This window comes from Plectrocnemia conspersa, unplaced genomic scaffold (genome assembly GCF_051122295.1).
Source record: "Plectrocnemia conspersa isolate PC_06_02 unplaced genomic scaffold, ASM5112229v1 ptg000003l, whole genome shotgun sequence".
In the NCBI taxonomy this organism is placed as follows: domain Eukaryota; kingdom Metazoa; phylum Arthropoda; class Insecta; order Trichoptera; family Polycentropodidae; genus Plectrocnemia; species Plectrocnemia conspersa.
This window is the reverse complement of record NW_028277167.1, coordinates 14,464,755-14,489,001: the sequence shown is the minus strand read 5'-3', so window position 1 is coordinate 14,489,001 and position 24,247 is coordinate 14,464,755. Positions and strand designations below refer to the sequence as shown.

The window sequence follows — 24,247 nt, the reverse complement described above, 5'->3', positions numbered from 1 at the left end:
TATGAAAATTCCGTATGACTCAACAGTTGGCTCTTTTAAAAGTCAAATTACTGTATAATATTTATATGTACATATTACTAAAATATATATCAAAAAAATATGTTTAGGTCTGGATGTCCTTCAGATTGGATATGGATAGTGCCGCCAATGTCAGGATCAATAACACCAGTTTTTCATCAAGAAATGGCGTTGTATTATCTGAAACCTTCCTACGATTATCAAGTGAGTTTTATTTTCTTTGCTATAATTAACACTTTTATGATTAATTATTTTACGTAAATATTTTCACTGGACACAAAAGAATTATTTAAACTCGACGCAATTTCCTTCCCAACACAAAAAATATTTTTTTTGTAGATAGAGCAATGAAAAGGAGAGTACGAGAAAGTCACGAAACTTTTATAATTTATTCGATCAAATTTTAACTTGAGATTCGTTAGTCGTTCGAGTTTTTTTATTGTATTTAAATAATGGTGATGATCATTTTTTTATTTCGGTGACTTTGTAGCGCATACATTATAAATTTAAGCTATGGTATATTTCGAACATCGACCCTTGAGTGAAACCTTTTGTGCATAGTCGTAAACTTCTTGTATGCAGTGTGACGTTTTATGTCTCGACACCTATTCATCACGCCCCTATTTATTTGACAGGTCTTGGGGAAAACTCTATAAACCTTTTCGCGTCATTGTCGATTTTAACTATGTATTTTATAAAAAATTGTATATTATTTTTAATAAGAACAAAATTGCTCATTTTTGAAAAATCATTTTCGTTTTGTTGCGAATAAATATTCATTTGTTACAATGTACAAAATATATATAATTACTTTAAAAAATGGTCGACTTGCATAAACTAGCAATTTTTAACAGTTTGTTCTGCTTCATCTGAAACACAATTTCGCAGACTCGAATTCCCGACGTTCCCAAATCGAATTATAAAATTTTGTACGCTTCGTTAAACTTTAGCAGCGCCGTTGACTTACTCTCTACCTTACCAGAATAAACAGAATATATTTTTAATTTCGTTACTATATTTTTTTCCAAGGACCCAGCTTGGAAGACGCATCAATGGCAGAAGAACAAGCCAGGCGAGCGAGGAGTAGCTGTAGCCGGGAAGAAACCGAGGAGAAAGTTCCACTTTAAACAAATAGCCAGGGCTGTAAAATTCACATCGAAACTATTCGGACGAGCTTTATCTCGCAGGATCAAAGCTACTGTATTGTACGCTACAGAGACTGGAAAATCAGAGCAGTACGCCAAAAAGCTTGGAGTTATTTTCGGGCATGCGTTCAATGCACAGGTATACATACATTTTTAACACAAAAACTATATCCGGTTGTGCTTTTTAGAACGCTTTTCGGAAGCTCATATTTGTTTTATTTGCATTTAATTGGAATATTATTTTATACCCCACACAAATTAAATACTTATTTAATATAAAGTTAATATACGTAAAAACAGAAATAAAATCATTAAATATTAATAAAATAATATAATTATAAAAATTTAACATTGAAAAAGTTTCCATTAAATTACAAGCCTTTCTAAGATAACTTCATTCTAATTAAATAAAATTAGGCTGTGTTGTTTTGCATGTAAGCTAAATTTTACAGTTGCTTTGTAAAAAGTTTTGCTTTCCAACAAGTATTCAAGTTAACAGGAAATATTTTTTAGATAGTACTACATACTTTAAACTAAATTTCAGTAAAAATGATAGATGAAAACTCTTGCTGTTAAACGACGTGTTATTCCTTATGTTTAACCTTTAAATAATTTACAATTATTTAATTTATGTTTATCATCATCCAAAACCTAAATTTTGGTTGAATGAATAATATTTCTTATGTTTCTTGTCGAGATTTTTTCAGGAAATATATCTCGAGCAAATAACAAATCGAAATTACCATTTTTTTAATATTTTCATGGAGCCTTTTTTTATTGCAAATTAAATTCGTACGAATATTTTTAATTGCTTTACAGTCGCTGGCATTTTAATACAGCGACATAAGAAAGGGTGGGTCCATGCCTGATGTTTGAAAATATATTGTACATGCTTTCTTGAAAATTCTGATAGAGGTTGAAAAAAATATTTGCGACTTTTTCAACCACTATAATTATTCTTATCTTTGGTTCGGTAATCTATAAACTTCATTATTAATCAGATCTGCGTGAGAATCGGCAGATTCAAAATATTTATGGAGGTCTTCCCATAGGGTTACGCCATAAAATTTGCCTGTTTTTTTAATAATCCAAAGATATTTTTATCATTAACTTATTCAAAAGATGAAAAATGTTTTAATAGCAACAGCTATTGACAATTTTTAATGATTTAGCTATAAATACGAAAGCCAGAAAATCCTTCGTAGCTCGATGTTTTGTAATCAATTAGAGTAGAGCAATGCAAGAAAAGTGAAAATGAGAATTTTAATTTCTCTAAAAATAAAACTTGCACTGTTCTTAACCATTTAAAACAGCTAGCAAAATCAAAAAATCTTTAAAAATGGGTACCGCACACATACTATACATATATTTTTTTATTTATCAAAATTTTTCAGAAATAGTGAAAATGAGAATTGTTATTTTTTAATAAATGAAAAATATTGAGAAAGTAAAATTCTAATAAATTTAAGTTTAATTATGGTTATAAATTTCTTGCGTTCTTATATAAAATATTTTTTTACAAACTTCTTGGTAGCTAATTTAAGAAAATGAATAAATTTTCTTAATGCATTGTTAAAATTAAAAGTATTATTCATCTCAGAAAAAATTAAAAAAATTGTAAAAAAATATAGTTCTAATTTAGTTATACAATAAATTTGTCTAAAGTTTGCTAACAAACTTATACTGAATCTTTCTCATACATTGAAACAAATGTTATTATGACACTCATATTGTTATAATATTTATTTGCTAAAACTTTGCTTACGTTTTGCTAATTTTTTTATTTAAATTAAAATATTTTTACTTATCGCAAAAGTTTTGTATTACTACTGATACATAATATTATATTATATAATAAATAGTACACCACAGTGAAAAATGGGAGTAATAAATACCATAATTTAGCTCAAAAGCCAATATTTCGTAGATTTTTCTTGATTGTATACTTTATTACTCTTCCTCAAAAATATTATAGATATCAATGATCTAAAGTATTAAATTTCAAACTCCATATTTGACAACTTATATAGGAGATACATAACCATAAGAGATACAAAAAACTAAATAGACAACTTGAAAACAGGAAAATAAAACAATATATCAATTTTCTTATTATGAAAATTAGGTTTTTAATTGGATATTTTGGAGATAGAATTTTTTTGGGTACGTGTATTTCATCATCAATTAAAGGTACAAGATGCCATTGTTAAGTCATTTTCACCCAATAGTAGAGTTAGCAAATTTACACTTTAAGCCACCGATATGTTGTTTTACAACAAAATACATCATACGCGTCAAAAATAAAAGAAACATGAATTAACTAGAACGATAAACCAAATGGTTTAAGTCAATTAATAATACTTGATATCGTGTTTCGATTTCTGTCGTACTTTTACCGTGAGATACTTTATACTTGTACCGTGAGATAAGAGGGTGCGTTACATGCGTTCCGCACGCCCTTATCTCTCACTCACTCTCGTCACTTAACACGCGAGCGAGCAAAAGGGAAAGTATCTTACCATACGCGCATGATCTTATGTATGTAAGATATAACTATTTTTGTTATATTTATATATTAAATTAAAATTATAATTTTATAAACATTTATATATGTATATAACTTTTGCGCCCTTTGCTGAACATTTTTTTTTTAATAACATCCAAAATTTTATGATAATACTTACATGCTTATTATATTTGGATTTAGATTAATGTTAATTGCTACAATATCATAACATAATTTAATCTGTGATTACACCATATTAAACAACAGCATATGCATTAACTCAATTATTAATTCCTTTCAATATTATATTTGCCAATATATAAAATATGGTCCACATTTATTGTTTAAGCCAATAAACCACATTATTGGCTGTTATATTTCCAATTCCCCTTTGTATGCAATCAAACAATTCTGCGTAATAAACACATAGATATGTATGTATATATAATACAAGCAGATTTTTTTAATATTTTTAATATGTAAATGATTTTAACTTTCTATTTTAAGATATATAAAAACCACGTATTTTTCTTGAATATATTTTAAAATTGTTGTACTAGTATTTTACAATTGAAAAAAGTTATTACAGCAAGCTTTTGAAAAGCTTATCTGTCATCCGATCAAATTTCGCTATCTAGCGTATCGAAACATAATTACCACGTGTGGTGTTAATATACTTGCAACAGAAAACGTCGCCATAGCGCACACAGCGCACTAAATTTAGAAGCATAATAAACGCCGCGATAAAATCTGTAAGATTTATTGCCTGAACGTGCTTCGTATTGTCTATGGTAATTGAATTTGTATTGTGCGATCGGCTGGCAACACTGCGCCGATAATAGCCGCGCAGTTAATGAACGAGGTTATAATAATTCACGAATATCATATTTCACGCGAGACGCCGAAAGCAATTTCGTTTCGCGATATTTGAGCAACACGGATACACTACAGTTTTAAAGCAGTGTTTGCCAATCGTCGCGAGCAATAATGAGAAAGGGGAGGCGGGGTAAAAGCGAACAGGTGGCGGATCGTAAGTAAATCACTGGTGAAATTCGATTACGATGAATAATGTGATTCGTTTACTCTTAAAATTTATTAGATATATTTTATTATTTATGGCGAGTTCAAGATTATTATTAAGTTTTAAAAACAAATTATTTCATTTTCTCACCTTTGAGTAAGATGCAATATTTTTGCGACAGCAATACCTAGTTAAGACATAAAAAAAAATATTTAAATTATTTTATCATTATGATTATGATACTCACCTATTGTAGAAAGTTGAAACCCAATTTATTTATTTTTAACTAAACTAATTTGAAATTCTTCAGTTAAAAATCAAAACGGATGACACATATATGCGTTTTCCGACGTTAACGTAAAATTTTTTTTTAATTTTAATCTCGATCTTGCATAGTGAAAATGCAAACTACAGCGTAATTTTTTCTCGTTTTCTAAACATCTATGATTTTTACTAGGATATTCTTTAAGATTTAATGAATATGTTTGCCCATAAAATTAATTGCTTTACTATTAATATTACACAAAAAAATATGCACAAGGTGTTTTTCTTCAGGTACCAAAATTACATTAAAAAATGGCAATTGTGTGAAGAAATTAAAATGCATATGTGTGAAATGTTTTTCCTAGAGCTGTGAAATTTACTTTTGAAATTAAATTTATAGCTTAATTTTGTTACTGGTTTATATAAATAATATCTAATTATTACAAAAATTAGCTATTATTTAGTTTAATAACTATTTTTTATAAAAACTAGCTAAATAATTTAGTAAAATAAATAAATAGTAACAATAAATCTTTAAACAGGACGACGTTTTGTTTAATATTTAATCTATTTTATTAAGCGAGAATATCTTTATATATATATATATATAAGAAAAAATCTAATTAATCTATTTAAAATATCAAATTTAGTAATTTCTTAAGCTAAAAAAACGTTTACTAACAGGGCAAAAAAGTAAACAGCTACGCGAATCTCCTTGAGGATAAAATTGAAATTTTATCACTGATTGTTGAGGCTTTTTTGAAAATCTTATAAATTTTTAAATATCAAATCTGATATCCAAAAATTTGACGCATTTAATCCTCTAGCTCATGGTTTCCCAAACTATGTTCCGCGGAACACTGGTGTTCCGCGAATCCAAAATATGTGTTCCATGGAGCCTAAATAGATATTTCACAAAAATTTGGAGTAAATTAAAAGAATGAACATATTCTACTTCATAATGAGGGCGAAGATTTTAGTACCTAGAAGTTGGGTACAGCAAAATAAGCTAAGTGTTCCGCCAAAATTTTCGGATTTGCGAAGTGTTCCGTCGCTCAAAAAGTTTGGGAAACCCTGCTCTAGCTTATTACTCATTAAGCTTTTGAGAAATAGTATTGAATTATTTTTAACATAAGAACAAAAAGTGTCTCTGCCAATTTTTCAGGCTTCTCTGTCACATCTATTAATATTTATATTTATCTGTTTCGAGATAATTTACCCCGATTCACAGATCACTGTATTAGGTGGACCTTTAACTGACAAAATAGATAAAAATCATTTGGAGCAAAGTTTGGGGAATATGAAGGACGACTAAAAGGTTTTTATTTTAATTTAGAGGGCAGTCGTATTGTTTTTTCCACATAGAAGCGCGTGAATTTTATAATGCGTAAAAGTATGTATTCAACCAAAAAAAACTAAATCACAGATGATGGCCAAAAGTTTGCATTTTAATTTAGAGAGCAGTCTTTTGAGCAAAATTTAGAGGAAATTGTTTGCTTTCTTGGGTGCACTTTTCTCTACTATATCATAATTTGACGTTCAATTGTGAATCAACGTTTCGTCTCCCGTTATAATATTGTAGCCCTCGAGAAGCTAATGTGATATTATACTTACCTTTCACAAACTTTCCTGAAGTGAAAGTACTCTTGAATCACTCTGACGATCACGGTTTGTGATTTTAAACGATAACATAGAGCTAACAATATTGATAATGATCCATAAATATTTTTTTACAATTTCATCATCATTGTCCTTTCAAATAACATGAGCTCCAATGGTAAACTATTCTACTACAGTTGTTCTCCCTATAATTGCAGTTAAAAAGCGATTGATGTTTACTGTATTTTTCAGTGAAATAGATATTTATTAATATATTTTTTCATTTTTTTATTAAATAATTATTTTTTTAGGTACAATGCATGACCGATTACGACGTATCTTCCATTGAACACGAAGCGCTCGTTTTGGTAGTCACTTCAACATTTGGAAACGGAGATCCGCCAGAGAACGGAGAGGTGCGTAAATACATATATTATTTATTTATTTATTATATAATCCGATGAAATTATTCCACTCGTGCCATACTAAATTGTGTCAAAAAGAATGTCGTGATACATACATTTCGGAGCCACTTGTGGAGGCAAAGTCACAAATTGGCTGTGACACGTTTTTCGCCAATATCGAGTAAACATAATCACTCACGTGAAACACGAATTCGGAAAAGTTATCTAGGGTCCGTGTTATTCTTGGATTATTTTGCTCAGTGTCTACCTAATGTACATATTGATAAGACGCTATATTTATTTATATTTTATAAATATTAATAAAAATTCTGAAAATCAGAAAGCTGTAAGTAAAATATTTTGTAGCGACTATACAGCAATAATTAAATTATAATTCCTATAATAGAAGAAAAACATTATACACATGTTATATAAACATGCCAAATTCCAGACAATTTAATTCACATACTTAATTAATTTAAAAATCAAAAAACTGCTCTCTCTCTCTCTCTCTCTCTCTCTCGTGCTAAAAATAAGCATAGAGTTGCGTACAATCAAAATATTTACCTCTATTACTTAAATGATTTGGCAAAGGTCAACGTTACAAATCGGCTCTCAACGTTACAAATAAAAATCTCACGAGCCCCGCTCTCGATATCTGAGCGAGGTCTCAATTTTGTAATAAAATAATATTTTTCATCATAATTTATTTTATGATATCTGAGAGTAATGTGCCTTTTTTTCTCTTTAATATGAAATATTAATAATGCAATTAAATATTATTATATATCATTTAAGAAAATAATCAATAAAATAAATACTATAATTTTGATTTTCCAAAAATTAGAACATATGGTAAATAATAAAATTTGCTTCCAAAAAATTTTTTGTGTATATTAAACTTCATATTTAATATTTTTAAATTTATATAATATAATTTAATAATACAATAAATATTGCTTTACATCTTTCAGTATTTTGTATTATAAAGGAAAAATACGAGCACCGTATCTTACGATATAAAATTTGGCGTATATGTTCACATCAGATATGCCTTTATAACTTTCGGTTTATGCCCTTAATAATGAAAAGGGCTACAGGTGTATGTGGAGTAAAAGTCAAGGGGAGAATTATTCGTAAAGATAAGGCCGTTAAAAATGGAAATATAATAATGATTTATTAATATAGTATATATTAGCTGATTTTCATGAATTATTAATAAACAATAGACCCATAAAACATAATTATTTCTCTATAATTTATTTACAGAGTTTCGGCCGCGATTTGTACGCAATGAAGCTAGACGAAGACGTTAAAGGAGAAGATCTATCTAGGTACGTATTAAAAGCGACATACTGTAAATACTTAAGTTTCAATATGCATTTCCAACTTAAGCGAAACTATCTTCGGTAACTACACGCGAATGATTGATCGAATGAAAATTGTTTAAATTGAATTCGCACTCCAGTCAAAACCAAAGTTCCAAACTTTAGAGAGCGTTCGTAAAAGCTTGTTTTCCTCTCGTGCTTAGAAAGCTACTTTTACTCTGTATAAACACACACTATATATTTATGATCGATAAAATATATTAATCTTTATCATATCACACACTTTGTGTGTAGTCTCATCTCCGGCATATGAAAAGAATATATCAAGTTAAACGTCTAGAAACTTTGACCTGAAACATATCGGAGATTCATCCGGCGGATAACGGTCCGCATACTACTGTCCGATGAAATATTGATCAAAGGAGTGTTTCCAGATACTTTGGTGGTGGTAATCTTAGTTCGGAAGCGAAAAGGCTTTCGTCTTTAATCCCGCTCGCGAAACGTATAAGCTCGCATTCGTTTATTTAAAAAGTATATGTATATATAAAGTACTAAGAGCGTATTAGTAGCAAAATAGACACCCACGAGAAATTTATTCTGGCGTCGACATTAAAGCCACTTTTAAAATCCAAATATTTATTGGGGTAATTACTGAGAGAGGCTAAAAAGATTATCGCAGATAGTAGTTAATATCATCAGTAGTGTAAATGCGTTGTATAATTCTTTAAAAATACAAATTAGACTCATTAATAAAATTAAAACATAAGATTGAGCTTATCACATCTCGCAAATAGGGACACTAAATGTGTAATTTCACTATTTTATACATAGACTATCATGAAATATAGTACCTAGATGGACTAATAGAAATTTTACAATACAAAAAAGATAGAATACACATTTGAAAAAAAAAATCAGTAGCGTACTAAAAATTATATTAATATATTATAATGTTTTATGCCATGCCACTTAATAGTACGCATGTCATAAATTGCCATCCACTAATTTTGTATAATTATTTTATTCAATATATTTTTACTTGTGTATAAAAACAAACTTTTTCGTTGAATATTTTTGAGCAATTTATGCAATATTTTTGAGCCATCCAGTTTTTTAGTTGCCATATATAAAAATACGTCTCGTATTGAAGAGGCGAAAACTTGCATTTGAATATGAATTTACATGAAAATGTGTAGATTTTTCCCCACAAAGTGCGCTTTATTCGCTCCGACAACGAGCAAGATGAAGTTTTCCCTCCGTTCGGGATTACGCCAGCGGCGGCAAACGGGGGTTCGCGTACCCGGCCGTTTATCGCACTCAAAGAGATTACGACACATGGTCTATATCGCGAGACGCTTCCGTCGACTGGATATAAAAACCCCTGAATGAAAATATATTCCAGCAGCAGAATAAAGATTCCAAAATGAGGAATTAGGTGAGAAAAATGAAATCTACGCCGGACAGGAATTTTCCTTTGAAAATTCTGCAACGGAACGTAATAGTTAACCCATTATATATACATTAATAAAGCGTTTTTCTTGTAGATTATAACACAATAGGGAGAATTTTATATTTAAAAACTTTAACGAAACGCCTGATGAAATTATATAAAAGCTTTTAATCACGCTTAAAAAAAATAAAACTATTTTTTTAAGCTTAGGTAACTGTATTTTTTGGAAAATCTAACTAATGAGCATTAATTCTTGTAATGTATTTACTAAAATTCGAATAAATGCCCGTATTTTTTAACTATATGTTATACCAATATTTGTCTACTCTTCTCAGAGTATATATAAGCAAAACATAGTTGTATATCTTAACAACGCGGTTAGTCATTTTTTTATTTAATAGTATATAATACGTATATCGGGCTGTAGCCCGACGTGGCATTTTACTGTTTCACAAAAATTATTTATTATACTATTTATTAGTAATGTCAATAACAGCTAAAAGCCGAAAAAATGTTATAAAAAATCTCTTTGTAATTGCAGAAATTTCATAAATTACTTAAATTTCCGTGCTAATATTATGCAGCTGTGATCTTTCCTAATATTTGATATAATTTTTTTATCTATAATAAATCTATATATAAGTATATATTTTAATTTAAAGTCTGTCTAAAACAAATTTACGGTAATTTAACATACCGAGTAGTATACCCAAGCATTATTACGCAAGAGAGTAATTTTATAAAATCAGATTATCTACCTTAGTATTAATAATTATACTATGTATATTATATTATGTAAATATAAAAAATTAAATATATTCACACAATATTTAATTTCAATTTATAAAATAACATTAGACACGTTACAAAAATATTTCTGTATTTAATAAAATCAGACTTATGCTATTTTGTATATGTTATATACATATTTGTTGATTAAAAAGTTATAGATTATATTTTTAAGCTGTCCCAAAAAGTGTATACAATCCACAGCAATTATTATATAATATATTAAATACATACTTATTATTTATATTTTTTTTAATAATTTGCTTTCATTTAACAAACCAACATCTACTACATTTTTGTTACAAATAAAATATTTTTTTGCTCTAAAAAATTTATACCTTATTTCACGTACAATATATTATATATTAGTAATAATATTGAGCTCAAAAAATAATTAAACTATAAGCCAATTTATAAGATTGACCATGTTGCGTTTTTTCGTATTGTTTTTGTATTAAATTGTATATCGTATTTTTTTTGTTTCCGTATTTGCTTTAGAAAATCCCATCACCCATAAATCGGTGATCCAATACGGTCCAAAATCCCTTTATATCCCAATACGTTCATTTGTACTATTTCCTCCCTTTATCTAGGGTTGTAAATAAAAAAAAGGTACATTCATATTTGAGAACCATGCGAAATAAATTAATTGCTTTATTTCCATGAAACTGATTAATTTATATGTTCCTATAAAAGTTTTTTTTACATTTTTTTATAACTATGATTAACATACACATAATAATTAATATTTATTGTAATTTTGACTAGAATTATATCAGTTAATATACCGAATTCGGGTTTTAATGCTGCTTATGTACCGATATGTCGTAAGCTTCGCTGGTGGTGAGTTCAGAGCTGGGCTGATGTATATTTTCAACCCAAAAATAAAATGTAAAGTTATCATATCCTGCGTTTCAGCTTATATATTATCAGAAAAACGTGAGGAGATCTAGAATTTACAATATCAATCATGATTGATTTAGTTATTATATTATAAACTGTTCTAGATATTGGCAGATGCATTGCGTTCGAATATTAAAATATAAAACCGTCAGGTTTCGCTATATGCTACATTAAAAAATGCATCCCTATACTAATTTACATTAAATTTCATTTTAAATGGAAAAATTGCACTGGAAAGGAAATTTTTGCGTCATATTGTCAGACTTTTTTATACGTGAACATCTGACATCGGATCTTTTAAAAGTTAATTACATCGCGATTCAGTGTTACCACTACAACTATAATTTTGAAAAACCTCTGAATATTTTTTTTTGTATTGCGGCAACTTGACAACTAATAAATAAATTATATATTATAGGTCGATTAATACTGATGCATTTGGTCCAGTCCTTTGCTTTCAGTGGTAATCCATCGACGGCACGCGAGCTCGCTAAGCGGTTAATAATGGCGGCAACAGGGATTAAAACTAATTGAATCTCGCAAGCTGTGAATGTTTCGCAACCGATTGTGTAGTGTTCTGTACTAAAATGAAAAATATGGGATTGAGTTAATACTACTACCCACTACTTCACTAACAATGCAGTATTCTATTTAATTAAATTTTCTTATCAAATAGTCCAAATTATGATTCGTCTACCTTGTGAAAGCTAACATGAGAAAATATACAATAAATACAAATACCAGCGACCGTGTAATTAATAAGCGCATAATTCTACACCAATAACGCTATATTACTTTCGTATTTATTATTCAATGTTTGCATTCATCTATTTGTTAATTTCTTATAGTGATATTATTGTTATGTTGTATATAATAATTCACATGTATGTATTATATGTAGTGGTAGCAAAATCAAAATCAAAAGCGTCGTTTAAACGAGCTTAAGAAGTTAGTGGCTATCCCACCCTTGCGTCAGTTGGCCGTTCCGCTCATTTCTTGGTCTTAGCAAATATACTTATTACTTGGTTTTAACCACAAATTAATGGCGAATCTTAATACTAACTAATACTAAATTTTATGGACATATCCAAAGAGTGAACCATCTTTCCTTTTTTTTTTAACTTTACGTGCCAAGCGAAATTAGAATGCAAATTAATTTTTTGGCAAACATAGATAATTTTATAAATATATTTCTTAAAAATCTTAAAATTTTTAATAGATCTAATAAAAAATAAATCTAGTTTATACAAGCAAATACTTTAAGAGTATAGAAAAAAAATATTTTATAATTTTATAAAAAAAAATGTCACCCGCGTCCTAGCGGCATTCATGTCGTCATTCGTAAGCGACACCGGCGTCCTTACGGCTTTCAAATGGTTAAGGGCTAGCTATTTATCATGCTATTCATATTAAATAAGAATATTTTGTGTAACCATGTCACTGTTTAATACAAAACTTCTGCATAGTTAAGTCTACACATTAAATTTCTTAGTCTTTATTATTTTCCAAAAATAAAACGATTGTCGCAGAATTATTTTTAATCTCCTTAAAATGACCAATAATAATTGACTCATATCAGTAGCAGTATATAAACATACATTTTCCATGAATTGTAATTTTCATATTTAGTGCCCTGACATCATCACAGAACACTAGTTTGTTTACCACAGGGAAGAATAGAAGCAAATCTTATTATACATTTCAATAAAATGAGATTTTTATTCCAAAATTTTTTTTCATTCAACCTGTGACCAACAATTCTGAAAGCTCCTTTGGGAGGTTAAGGTCCTTAATGAGGTCGTTTATTTCAAGTTGGTTGAAGCATCGTTCGCTAACAGTAAATTTATATTAATACAAAAAATATACAAAATGGCCATTGTTAATCATACAATGATTTTTCAAATTGCAAGTAATAAAAACCGAAATAAACTACATATAAAAACTAAAACCGATATAAAATGTACAAACGATTAATTTTTATAAACACAAAGCGAAAACATTTTTTTGCCTTTTTTATATAATTATTTTGGTAATATAAATTTAATCAATTCCCATGATACGATTGATTTTTTGATGAATATAAATGAATTTGCGAAAATGTTTGCCTTTGACCTTCTTTTAAGCAAAGTTTTAATATTTGTACAATGTACTAAACAGTTTGATATTTTTATTAATAATTGTCGGTAAGTCTACTGTAAATCACTAAATAAAACTTAGATTGCATAGATTTTGCGATGGTTAATTTTAAATATTTATTGTCTATTTAAATAATATTAATCCAAATCTATATCTTATGACGTTATGACGCATGAAAATATTATTCTTGAGTACTAGTATAATATCACATATTATGTTCTTGTGCATAGATCTTATATCAATATCACGTACACCTCTCTTTTGATCTGCTCCTTAAATATTTAATATAAAAATTTATTCTACATTTTTAAACGAAAGCTTTTAAGTGTGTGTTTACAAATGTTTTACTACAATTATATAAGCCTACCATATACGTAACTTTAACCATCGCACAATCCAAAATAGCATTCCTTAAATTCATGTATATATATACATTTTTATGCGACAATTTGCGCTACCATTTTTATTTCAACATTAAAAGCGAATTCTTCGCAGAAAACTCTAAAATATTTTTTACGACTTGTGAACTCGCCGCGTATGTCGAATTCTTACACTTCAAAAAAACAATTAAAAATGACGTTAAAATATAATTATTTAATTTCAATCCCCCGGGAAACATATTTAAACTTATTTTATTTGTATTAGCGTTCAGATGCCAACTCCAAAGTCGTTCATAAAAGCCAACAGCCAAGCGGAACTGGTGGATAAGAAATTAGCAAGAAACGACACTCTTCGCACTTCTCTGGGAGATCCTGCAGACGAAGATTTTGGACCTCTAAGCAATGTGAGATTTGCTGTATTTGCACTAGGGAGCAGCGCATATCCAAACTTCTGCGCTTTCGGAAAGTATGTGGATAATCTGCTGGGAGAATTGGGAGGGGAGAGACTCGTAAAGATGGAACACGGAGATGAAATGTGCGGTCAAGACCAGGCCTTCAGGAAGTGGGCTAAAGAAGTATTCCATGTAAATCAAAAATATAACGTATGTATGTTAGAAAATGTATTTAATTAAAATATTTTATTTTAAGGTTGCTTGTGATACATTCTGCCTCGATGATGATAGTGCTATGAGAGATGTGACTGAAGCATTAGGAACAGTGACACTTTCAGAAGACACTGTTAGATTAGCGCCTGCTGAAATTCCACCAACATCAATGCTTACCACCCTACAGAGCGTTTCGAACAAAAAAATATTTGCATGTCCAATTACCGAGAATAGAAATTTGCACTGCGAAACTACTGGACGCTTTACGATGTTTGTGGAGTTCAAAACTGATGTAAGTTGCCATTCAACTACAATATAAGTTATGACGATGACGATGCAGCTATTATTACTAGTGCTTGCGGTCTTAAACCAATTGCGAATAAATGATTTATAATATTTTGAGAGGTGGAAAATTAAAATCAAACGAATTAAAACATAAGCAATTATTTTCACAAAACGTAGAGAAACTGCCACCACCTCTCCTAAATAAAAAGGGCAATAACGTGAAATAGAAAGCAAGCGTTGAATACCTGTACTTACACCAAGCTTAAATTTAATAAATATTTAAGAACTTGGCTCTAAAAGGCTTACCGCCATTGCGGCCCTTAGACCGATATTTAATAGAAAAAGCGCGCTTACCTTTAAACAATTAATAATATCCATTTTAATATATACAATAAACATATTTTAAAAAATCTAAACATAATAAATTATATGTTTGTAGTATTATTTACTACACAGTTTACCCCATATTATTTTAAAATTTATGATACATCAAGATTCTGTTTTATTGAGGAAATTATAAGTCCAACTTTTTATGGTATTTATTTTTTTCAATGTCATATCAATTGACCTATATTTCAAGATTTTTATTTTTTAGATCATACAAAATCGTATCAAAATAATATTTTTAATATTTAAAATTTTATTTTATGTTTATCTTTTATATCATATTTATTATATGTATTATACTAATATTATTAAAAATAAGTAAAACACGTGATACTATTTGTATGTGATTATATACTTACTTGTAGGTATTCCTTATATCTGATTGACTGACTCAGTCGATACAGATTTATCCCGTTGTAATGCATTGGTCTTACGCCAGTCAGATTACAACGGAAGATTTAATAAAAATATATTTTATTTAAAAAAAATCTTAAATAATTTTAATGCTATATATTTATTCGACAACGTATGCGATAAGGCGTCTAGGATGCTCGACTTCGTTATGCGGAGCGCGTGTCACTTAAATAATTTATGAGTGCGATTTAATGTGTGCATTTAAATACATAATGTATTTCATGAAACGAATTGCTTGTGCAATTATGTTAAGTAGAGAGTTATTTATATCAGGTTCATTTGCTACCGCTCGCTCACACCTAATCTGTCCAACAGTAATGCATAAACAATTATTTTATATATTGCTTATTTAAATTATCCTCATAGTTTATTTCCGATTCACGTGCTGTATAATACGTTAGTTCGTAGCGTCCTCAAATATGGCTCTATTATCTAGAATTTAAATGACGCGAATAACTCCTTGTTAATGGAGAGAATATAAGTAAAATTCTTACAGTAAGGATCGTATCCGAAATACCTTTTTATCTAAGAGCATTGAGATACAATTCATTGGATTCTCAGCATAGCATCTACTCAATGAAGCTAAGAGGCGATTTTGGGAGCTTTAAAGTGACCTAGAGAGTCACGATCGCGTCCCTTATTTCTTCATCATCACGAACAGAACATCTCTTACACGAGCCATTCAGAATCTCAACAAGCTTTTTAATTGTTTTTTTATTTATTCTTTAAATGTTTAATTATATATTTAGATTGTAATTAGTCGCCATTATGACGCATTGGGAAAACCTATTAAATCAAGCTGGTGCGATTTTTAATAAAAAATAAAATAATCATTTTTATTATAGACTGAATTCAAATATCAACCTGGAGATCATGTTGGAATTTTACCATGCAATAGAAAAGAATTGGTAAATGCTCTTATTAGTCGCTTGAAAGGAGTTGACGATCCTGATCTACCACTACAACTACAACAATTAAAAGAAAATCATACTTCTAATGGTAAATATATATATTTTCAAACATTTATAAATATTATTTTATTTAATTAATAATGATATTACACAGGCGTTGATTTGCTTTGGGAACCACATGAAAGACTTCCTATATGCACAGTGAGAGAACTTTTCACCAGATTCTTGGACATAACAACGCCGCCGACAACAAACCTATTACATTATTTAGCCACGTGTTGTACCGACGAAAACGACAAGAGAAGATTAGAACTGTTATCTTCTGTATGATTTTATTGTAATATATGTTTATAAATATGTACAATATTTTATTAGAATAATTTTTAATAAATTTAGGACACAACCGCATATGAAGATTGGAGACATCTCGGATGTCCGACTCTTCCAGAGACTCTGTCTCAATTTCCATCGTCACAACCTCATGCCGCTCTTTTGGCTGCTCATCTAACGCCACTTCAGCCGAGATTCTACAGCATCAGCTCCAGTCCATTAGCTCACCAGGAAGTCGTTCAATTGACAGTAGCAGTCGTCACATATAAAACGAAAGGTTTGTTCGGTTCCTGCGCGTTCAAATCTCTCGAATGCGAATCATATAAAATCTTAATTCACAGATGGTGTAACGCATTATGGTGTGTGCTCTAATTATTTACAAGATTCTATACCTGGAGATACTGTATACATGTTTGTTAGGAGGTACAGTCAATTTTAGCATGTTTATTTGAATATGTATATTGATAATATATTATTTTTTAGTGCGGCTAGTTTCCATTTACCTCAAGATCCTAAGGTTCCATTAGTGATGGTAGGACCTGGTACTGGAATAGCGCCTTTTAGAAGCTTCTGGCATCACCGTCGTCAACAGGCATTGTCGACGAAAGATCAGTTGGGTCAAGCTTGGTTGTTCTTTGGGTGTAGGAATAAAGCGATGGATTTATATAGACAGGAAAAGGCTATGATGGAGAACGAAGGTGTTTTAAATAGAGTATTTCTAGCGCTCTCTAGAGAAGAAGGCATACCTAAGGTATTAAATTAAATCATTATAACACCAATACAATAATATTATATATATTATTTTTATTATCATAGACATACGTCCAAGGATTAGCTGAACAAGTTGGAGAAGACATACATAAAATGCTTTATATAGATAAAGGACATTTCTATGTGTGTGGAGATTGCACTATGGCTGAACATGTTTATCAAACTCTAAAGAAGATTATCAAGAAACATGGCAATCTGACAGATCAAGAAGTAGAGAATTTTATGCTTAAATTGAGGGTATAAATTTATTTTTAATGATAAAGGGAGATTCGAATAAATGCTAATAATGTGTATGAATAATTTTAGGACGAGAATCGTTACCATGAGGATATCTTTGGCATTACTTTGAGAACTGCCGAAATTCAGAACAAATCCCGAGAATCTGCCATGATTAAAATGGCCACGCAACCATGACGAAGGCTTTCATTTTTGCCTAAAAAGCAAATAAAATGAACACGTCTATAATAATTTCCATGCTATTATCGTGTACATATATTTTATTACTAAGGATATATTCTATTTTAAAAAATCAAATTTGAATCATTATATTATACTAATAAATATTAAATCATCGGCTTAGTTTTAATACTAAATAGCTAATTGTATCATTAAAGTTTACTTTGTGAAGTTAAGATTGAAAAAAATGCTACTAGAACTAAGACGATGAAATACCAATTCTGAATTTCCTATTTGCACAATAAAATTTATATCACTGTTCTTCTCAATCATTATTGTTGTTATTATGATAATATTAATATTTTGATCATCAGATGTATCTTCATTATTAATATAAAAAAAATATTTAATATGTCATGTATACTATTACAGTTTTAAATAAATTTGAAATTCGATCTCAAGCGTGTATTTGTAATGATGTAATTAAAGAAACTAATCAGATTACTGTTCAACGTATTTATTGTTATTAAGAGCCCAAAAATAACATAACAAAAACATACCAAGTGCAAGCGAATAACAATAGTATAAGAAAAATGATAAAGTTATAAACATAATAATAAATTCCTAAGACATTGTAGAACATTGACAATGTTGGAATTAAGAGAGAAAATCACATGGCACTTATGAGTTCATGATATGTTAAACACGTCTTAACAATTATATAGATGTTCTTAAGATTAGTGCTTTGGTTATATGCATATGCTATGGTGCAATTTTTTTTTTACATTTTTTAAAATATGCAGTGATTAGTATTATATTTTTAACACAATTTGCTGCCGAGTCTAGCGATTTATACTCTGAAAAATATATCATATATTTGATATCCTTGTTCATATAATTTTTATTTTAATATATACTGATGATATGTTTTTCAGACTATAACATCCGTTGTAGAGATCCGGAAAGATACCTATAATCATAAAACTTAATTCGAAGCCTTTGTCGTATTTGAGGATAGCCAAAATTAACATATGGTTGGATAAATATGTTGTGCTTAGTTGGTCTGACTGATATTTTAACCGCGGACGTTTACAGTAGTTGAACCATTGATTTCATCCAATTGCCTGGATGAGAATGAAGCTACAATCTTGCGTTCTCCATTGCGTCTTGGCATGAACTTGTCGCTGAAAGTCACGAATTCTCCTGGTTTTACGTCTCTGTAGCGGATCTAAATATACACAACCATGATTAAAATCAGGTCATTTGAATTAGCATATTACTATAACATATTCTTACTTGTCTAGGTCTTTGAAGTCCAGGTCCTTCAAACGTGAAGAAGCAATCTGTAAGAGCGGTCGTCAATGGGTTCTGGAAGCTGAATGTAACATTGCATTCTTGGTTCATGCAAGGCTGACCGCGTACCTAAAAAATCATTTAGATCAGTAGATATATAAATAGTTTAATTATAAACTTCCAAAATCATTTTGAACATACTTGAACTTGCATTCTTGGCTTATGCAATGGGAAGTCATCTTCGTCGGACCATGTCTGGCGCGTCTGCTTGACGAAAGCCAATGCGTGTATCTTAATGAAGGAATGGTCCACCATTTTGTCCATGTAATCTTGAGGAGTGATGTGGATCTTCATTACTTCTCTCTGTCCAGCTCTTATGGAGAAGTCTCCATTGACGCGTTTCAAACGAGAAGCTACAGCTCCGGTGTAGAAGCAAGAATTAACAGATAAGACTGCGCTTATGGTCCTTTCTTCATGAGACTTGTTCTATAACATAATCATAATTATTTATCAATATATTTGTTTAAATATACTCCTGATTGAGTCAATACCTGTATGTTGACCACGACGTCGAATGGTTGTCCGAATGGCACCATGTCTATATCAACAAGATCAAAGAACACATCTTCCATCTCCCTGTTGGGGAAATCGTAGTATTGCTGACCTCTCATTAGTCCGCGGCAAGCGTTGAATGTAGACAGTCTCTCAGTTGCTGAATTGTCGTTGGTTTTGTATTCATGAGTAATCTCCAACATGTCACTATCGCCTTCATCATCATCACGAGCTGGATTCTTGGTGACGATCTTGCGACCAACACTATAATTAACAAATAATTTACAACACGTTCAAAACTAAACTATTGTATATATACTCACTGGTATTGGTTGGTGGACATTCTAGTGAATCCCCATTCTGAGAACTCATCTTCTTGGAAGTGGCACAAATCTGAGTTGATCTCGGAGTACACGAATGGTGTGTCGTATTGGAAGCCAACTTCTCCGCGTCTCACGGCTTCCATTGACGCTGGACCGCATCTGTTTACGCTCTCGCTGTCCTCCTGTGGAGTCGGATCGATAATCTGCCATCCGCCATAACCTATCATACGAACCAATCATGACAATGCTTTATTTAATTTAAATTATATCTTAATTTACCCTGTGGCAAGTCAGGACGCATCATCCATACGTCGTTCCACACATGGAAGTTCCAGCAAGAATCGAAGCAATCCTCATCAGGTCCATTTGGAATTTCATTACCTTCCCTGTCAAAGTACTTATCGACGGTCAATGTGCGGTTGGTGTCATGGGCTGACACATAGTTGGTGACGGATCGGCAAGGGATACCCAAAGCTCTGCAGATGGTTACAACGGCAGCTGAGAAGACCCAACACTGTCCATATTCTACCGGACGTCCACCGTCGCTCAAGTAACGCTCCATTATGGCAACGGTACCGGTCCATGCGTGTGGAGCTACTCCTTCCTTGTATTCATTGTCCCATCTTCCTACCATGAGTCCATCTTCGTTCTTTTGACTAATCTGTTACATCAATTATATAAATAACGGTTCATTTTGAAAATACACAATACTAAATCTTAAACCTTACCATTGATGATATAGCCCTGACGACTTGGATAGGATTGCCTCTTTCGGAATGACAGAGACTGCTGCGTTCTAGTAAGTACATGCAAGCTGGTAGAACAACATCATCGTATTGTCCATAAATCCACCTGCGGCCTTTAGGTTGCCTATAAGATCCATACCAGATCTTGCCAGTATCGTTAAGAACGTATTCCTTGCGGTTGGATTCATTGTCCATGAAAACGGAGTCTTCGCGACACCACGGGTTGAACAAAATATAGATGTCTTCCTCGCATTTGTAGTCGTAACGGTTGTCGCGTTGGCCCTGTCTGTTGGTTTGAACCCAGCAGTTCCACAAGCCGACTGGAGCAGTGGCTGGGATGTGCACTTGGAACGTGACGGTGTTAGCGTCTTGGCGTTGGATGCTAATCTCCCAACGGTCCATTTCATGTGCCAAAGCAGCAAGATTTTGCATAGATCCATGACGAGATCCATAAGCGCGGCTGAGAGTCGAATGCGGAACGCTGCCCATGCGGTCCATCGGTCCATGTTGGATATTTGGGATTGGATCATTGGAGAAAGATCCGCGGCGCATGGTGTAACCTGGCATGGTGGAAGTTTGCATGGTGGGTATTCCTTGCATGTCGCGGCTATGCTGTAGGTTTCCGTGCTGGCTGGACCAGTTGACGGGCAACACGACTCGCGTTCCTTTTGTAACGCATGGCTTAGGACCTAAAATATATAAGGGGAACATGCAACTAGCTCTTATATTGTTATGGTGTGAAAATCTTACCGAAGTTGAAAACGATCCTGATGATATCCTGTTGCTTATCCCATGTTCGATCGAAGCGGACAGCAAAGAAGAACTTCTGACCCCTGCGCACCACGGGCATGGGCATCAGGGTATCGTTGACGATCTCATATTGTTCAGTGTGATGATCTTTGGCGTTGTCCCTGGCATAGAACTCGGTCAATTCTACCTTCATCGGTTGTTGGGTGTAGTAGCTCTGAGGCTGCATTTCAAAGTTCTCCTGGCGGCGGCGGCGATCGTTGTGATCGGCCATGCGAGCGATCATGTTATGGCTGTATTGGTTGTTGGGGTTGTTGCGGGTGGAGTAGTTCATGCGGTTGCAAGAACCAGCGCTACGAGAGCGACCTGGACGATACTGGGCAGTCGGACCAGAGCGCTGGTTAGCTGGACGACGGCTAAGACCAGGGCGGTGCTGGAAGCTGGACACGTTATAAGATCCAGACATTCCTGGAGTGTAATTGCAAGCCATGCCTCCGATGTTCATGTTCTGCATTTCGTTGCGAAGGCAGCCCATGTTGGACATTCCTTGCATGCCACTCATGCCACTCATGCCAGTCATGCCAGTCATACCGGCCATACCACTCATACCAGTCATGCTGGAAGTCATGCTAGATGACATACGGTCCATTCTTGAAGATGGTTGCGTCATTTTCGTTCTGAAACACGATTCTCCATTATTTTCACAAAACGCATGAATCAAACATTGACAAAACGATCTATTAAAACTATTATATAAAATTATATTTATACATATCCTTAGTATTTTTTTAGCGTAGTTTACCATAGCGTCAAATAAATCAAGAGTTAATTCACATAAAATAAAACATCTTACCTGACTGTTTCTTGATGAAGAGTTAATAAATCACTTTATCCTTGTAGGAATAAAGAATTTAAACTGCGAGAGAGCTATGGGAGTGAAGGTACTCTTGAGCGCCAGCTGTCTCTGTGAATAAGTCAGGATGCAGCTACGTTTTATAGTCCCTCCAAAAGGTACGTAGACTAGGTCCCCACCAGTAGCCCATTGAATTGGCGAGCGCCAGATCAGATGACAAAACCTATTGTTTTTTAGAAACTTGACCTGTGGTCAGGGCGAGAACGCATCCTGGGACGTTTGCGGCGGTAGCATTATCCTCGTCACAAAAGGTCGGTTTTCAAAATGTACCGGCGTATCACGTTGCGTCAAAAAACGATGTAATTGAAGACAGCAAAACATCGCCAATTTAATTTCTCTCGTACCTAAATATATTAATTTTCTTGTCCTTAGGATGTTCGCGCTAAAATTTTACCCATATTAGATAAATTTAAATTATCCATTTTTAACGACAACATCACATTTACAGCATTTCATTTTTAATCAATAATGTTCAAAACAGAGAAATACGTTTTTTTTAATAAAATTATATATGTATAAGGCAAATAAGAATAAAATTACAATGTATTTAAGCAATGTCATAATTTCATGTTTATATGCAATGTTTTATTTTTATGCACTTTCAAAAAAATAATAATGAAACTTAAAATTCATTCGTTATTTTCATTATACTTTTCTGACTCTATTAATATGCTATTTAATATATTTAGCGATAATTTAATATTTATTTTGGAATAAGCATAATTTATTTTAACTTTTTGTCTTCTCCTTTTTAAATAACTATCTAACTATTTTAAAAATATTTCACTTATACCTATAATCTTTTATTTTTTCAATATTATTATTAAATTTCAAAAATACCGCTACACTAATTTTGTTCGTGTCCTTGACTAACAACCAATCATTTATCACTACTTATAATGCAGTCTTTGTGGAATGTTTTTCTTTGAATCTCGATTGTTGTTCACACAGAATGTTTTATGAAATAATAAAATCCTTGTTTGATTACTACATCTTCCAATCACCTTTTCCATACAAGGCAGCGTGTTGATTGATCTCATTTCTTCAACATTTTTACCATTTTTTTTATTTTATATATAGGTATAATAGTAGCTATCATTTTCGTCATTTTGCGACAACAATATGTAAAACATACTTCAAAAACCATCGATAAATAATTTATTTTAATTAAATAAATTAGAAATATACGCATAATAAATTCACATGACGCGTGTGTGCGTTTCCCGGCTCTAAAGAGTCAATTTTCTATAATTTCTCTTGAATATGATTCAAGTATTTTAATAAAAAAATTAAATATATTTATATATTATATTATTTCATGCTTCAAATTTTTAGCTTGCCATATTAAATTTACAAAGATATATATAGTATATAGTATCTCATGTGTTTTGCAGTTCCTAGACCATGGTCTTATACCTGCGTATCTATTTTTAGTGGATGTCTGTATTGGCAAAAATCACTTTTGAATGTATTTTTTTCTTCATTTCCATTATTTTTTATTATTTTTATTATTATTATTTTTACACACACATTAATACACATATATAGTAAGGATGAGTTTTTTATTTGAAAATATTATTAAATATGAATTTGTCAATTTTTTGTCAGTTCCATTTCAAAACTCCCCTCGT

The 24,247-nt window shown here is 31.3% G+C and overlaps 2 protein-coding genes across 4 annotated transcripts in view; one reads left to right on the top strand and one right to left on the bottom strand.

The window, feature by feature from the left end:
* Window positions 1–18,503, top strand: part of Nos (Nitric oxide synthase) — a 101,444-nt gene extending 82,941 nt beyond the window's left edge. For all 3 annotated transcript variants that reach the window (XM_088182273.1, XM_088182272.1, XM_088182271.1), the window contains 13 exons: window positions 108–222; window positions 1,048–1,302; window positions 6,865–6,969; window positions 8,227–8,291; window positions 14,209–14,527; window positions 14,592–14,840; window positions 16,480–16,633; window positions 16,700–16,869; window positions 16,942–17,152; window positions 17,217–17,298; window positions 17,359–17,626; window positions 17,692–17,883; window positions 17,953–18,503. In XM_088182273.1, coding sequence (XP_088038399.1) covers window positions 108–222; window positions 1,048–1,302; window positions 6,865–6,969; window positions 8,227–8,291; window positions 14,209–14,527; window positions 14,592–14,840; window positions 16,480–16,633; window positions 16,700–16,869; window positions 16,942–17,152; window positions 17,217–17,298; window positions 17,359–17,626; window positions 17,692–17,883; window positions 17,953–18,060 — 2,293 coding nt within the window. In that variant the 3' untranslated portion in view covers window positions 18,061–18,503. The remainder of the gene's footprint in view (window positions 1–107; window positions 223–1,047; window positions 1,303–6,864; window positions 6,970–8,226; window positions 8,292–14,208; window positions 14,528–14,591; window positions 14,841–16,479; window positions 16,634–16,699; window positions 16,870–16,941; window positions 17,153–17,216; window positions 17,299–17,358; window positions 17,627–17,691; window positions 17,884–17,952) is intronic.
* Window positions 18,504–18,543: 40 nt separating this feature from the next.
* LOC148236708 (hemocyte protein-glutamine gamma-glutamyltransferase-like) lies at window positions 18,544–22,672 on the bottom strand. Its single transcript, XM_088182270.1, has 9 exons — window positions 22,557–22,672; window positions 21,707–22,380; window positions 20,939–21,645; window positions 20,490–20,871; window positions 20,211–20,430; window positions 19,887–20,151; window positions 19,537–19,821; window positions 19,339–19,464; window positions 18,544–19,270 (listed from the first exon to the last, which is right to left on the bottom strand). The coding sequence occupies exons 2-9, from the start codon at window positions 22,371–22,373 to the stop codon at window positions 19,118–19,120; spliced, it is 2,805 nt and encodes a 934-aa protein (XP_088038396.1). The 5' UTR covers window positions 22,374–22,380; window positions 22,557–22,672; the 3' UTR covers window positions 18,544–19,117.
* Window positions 22,673–24,247: the final 1,575 nt, after the last annotated feature.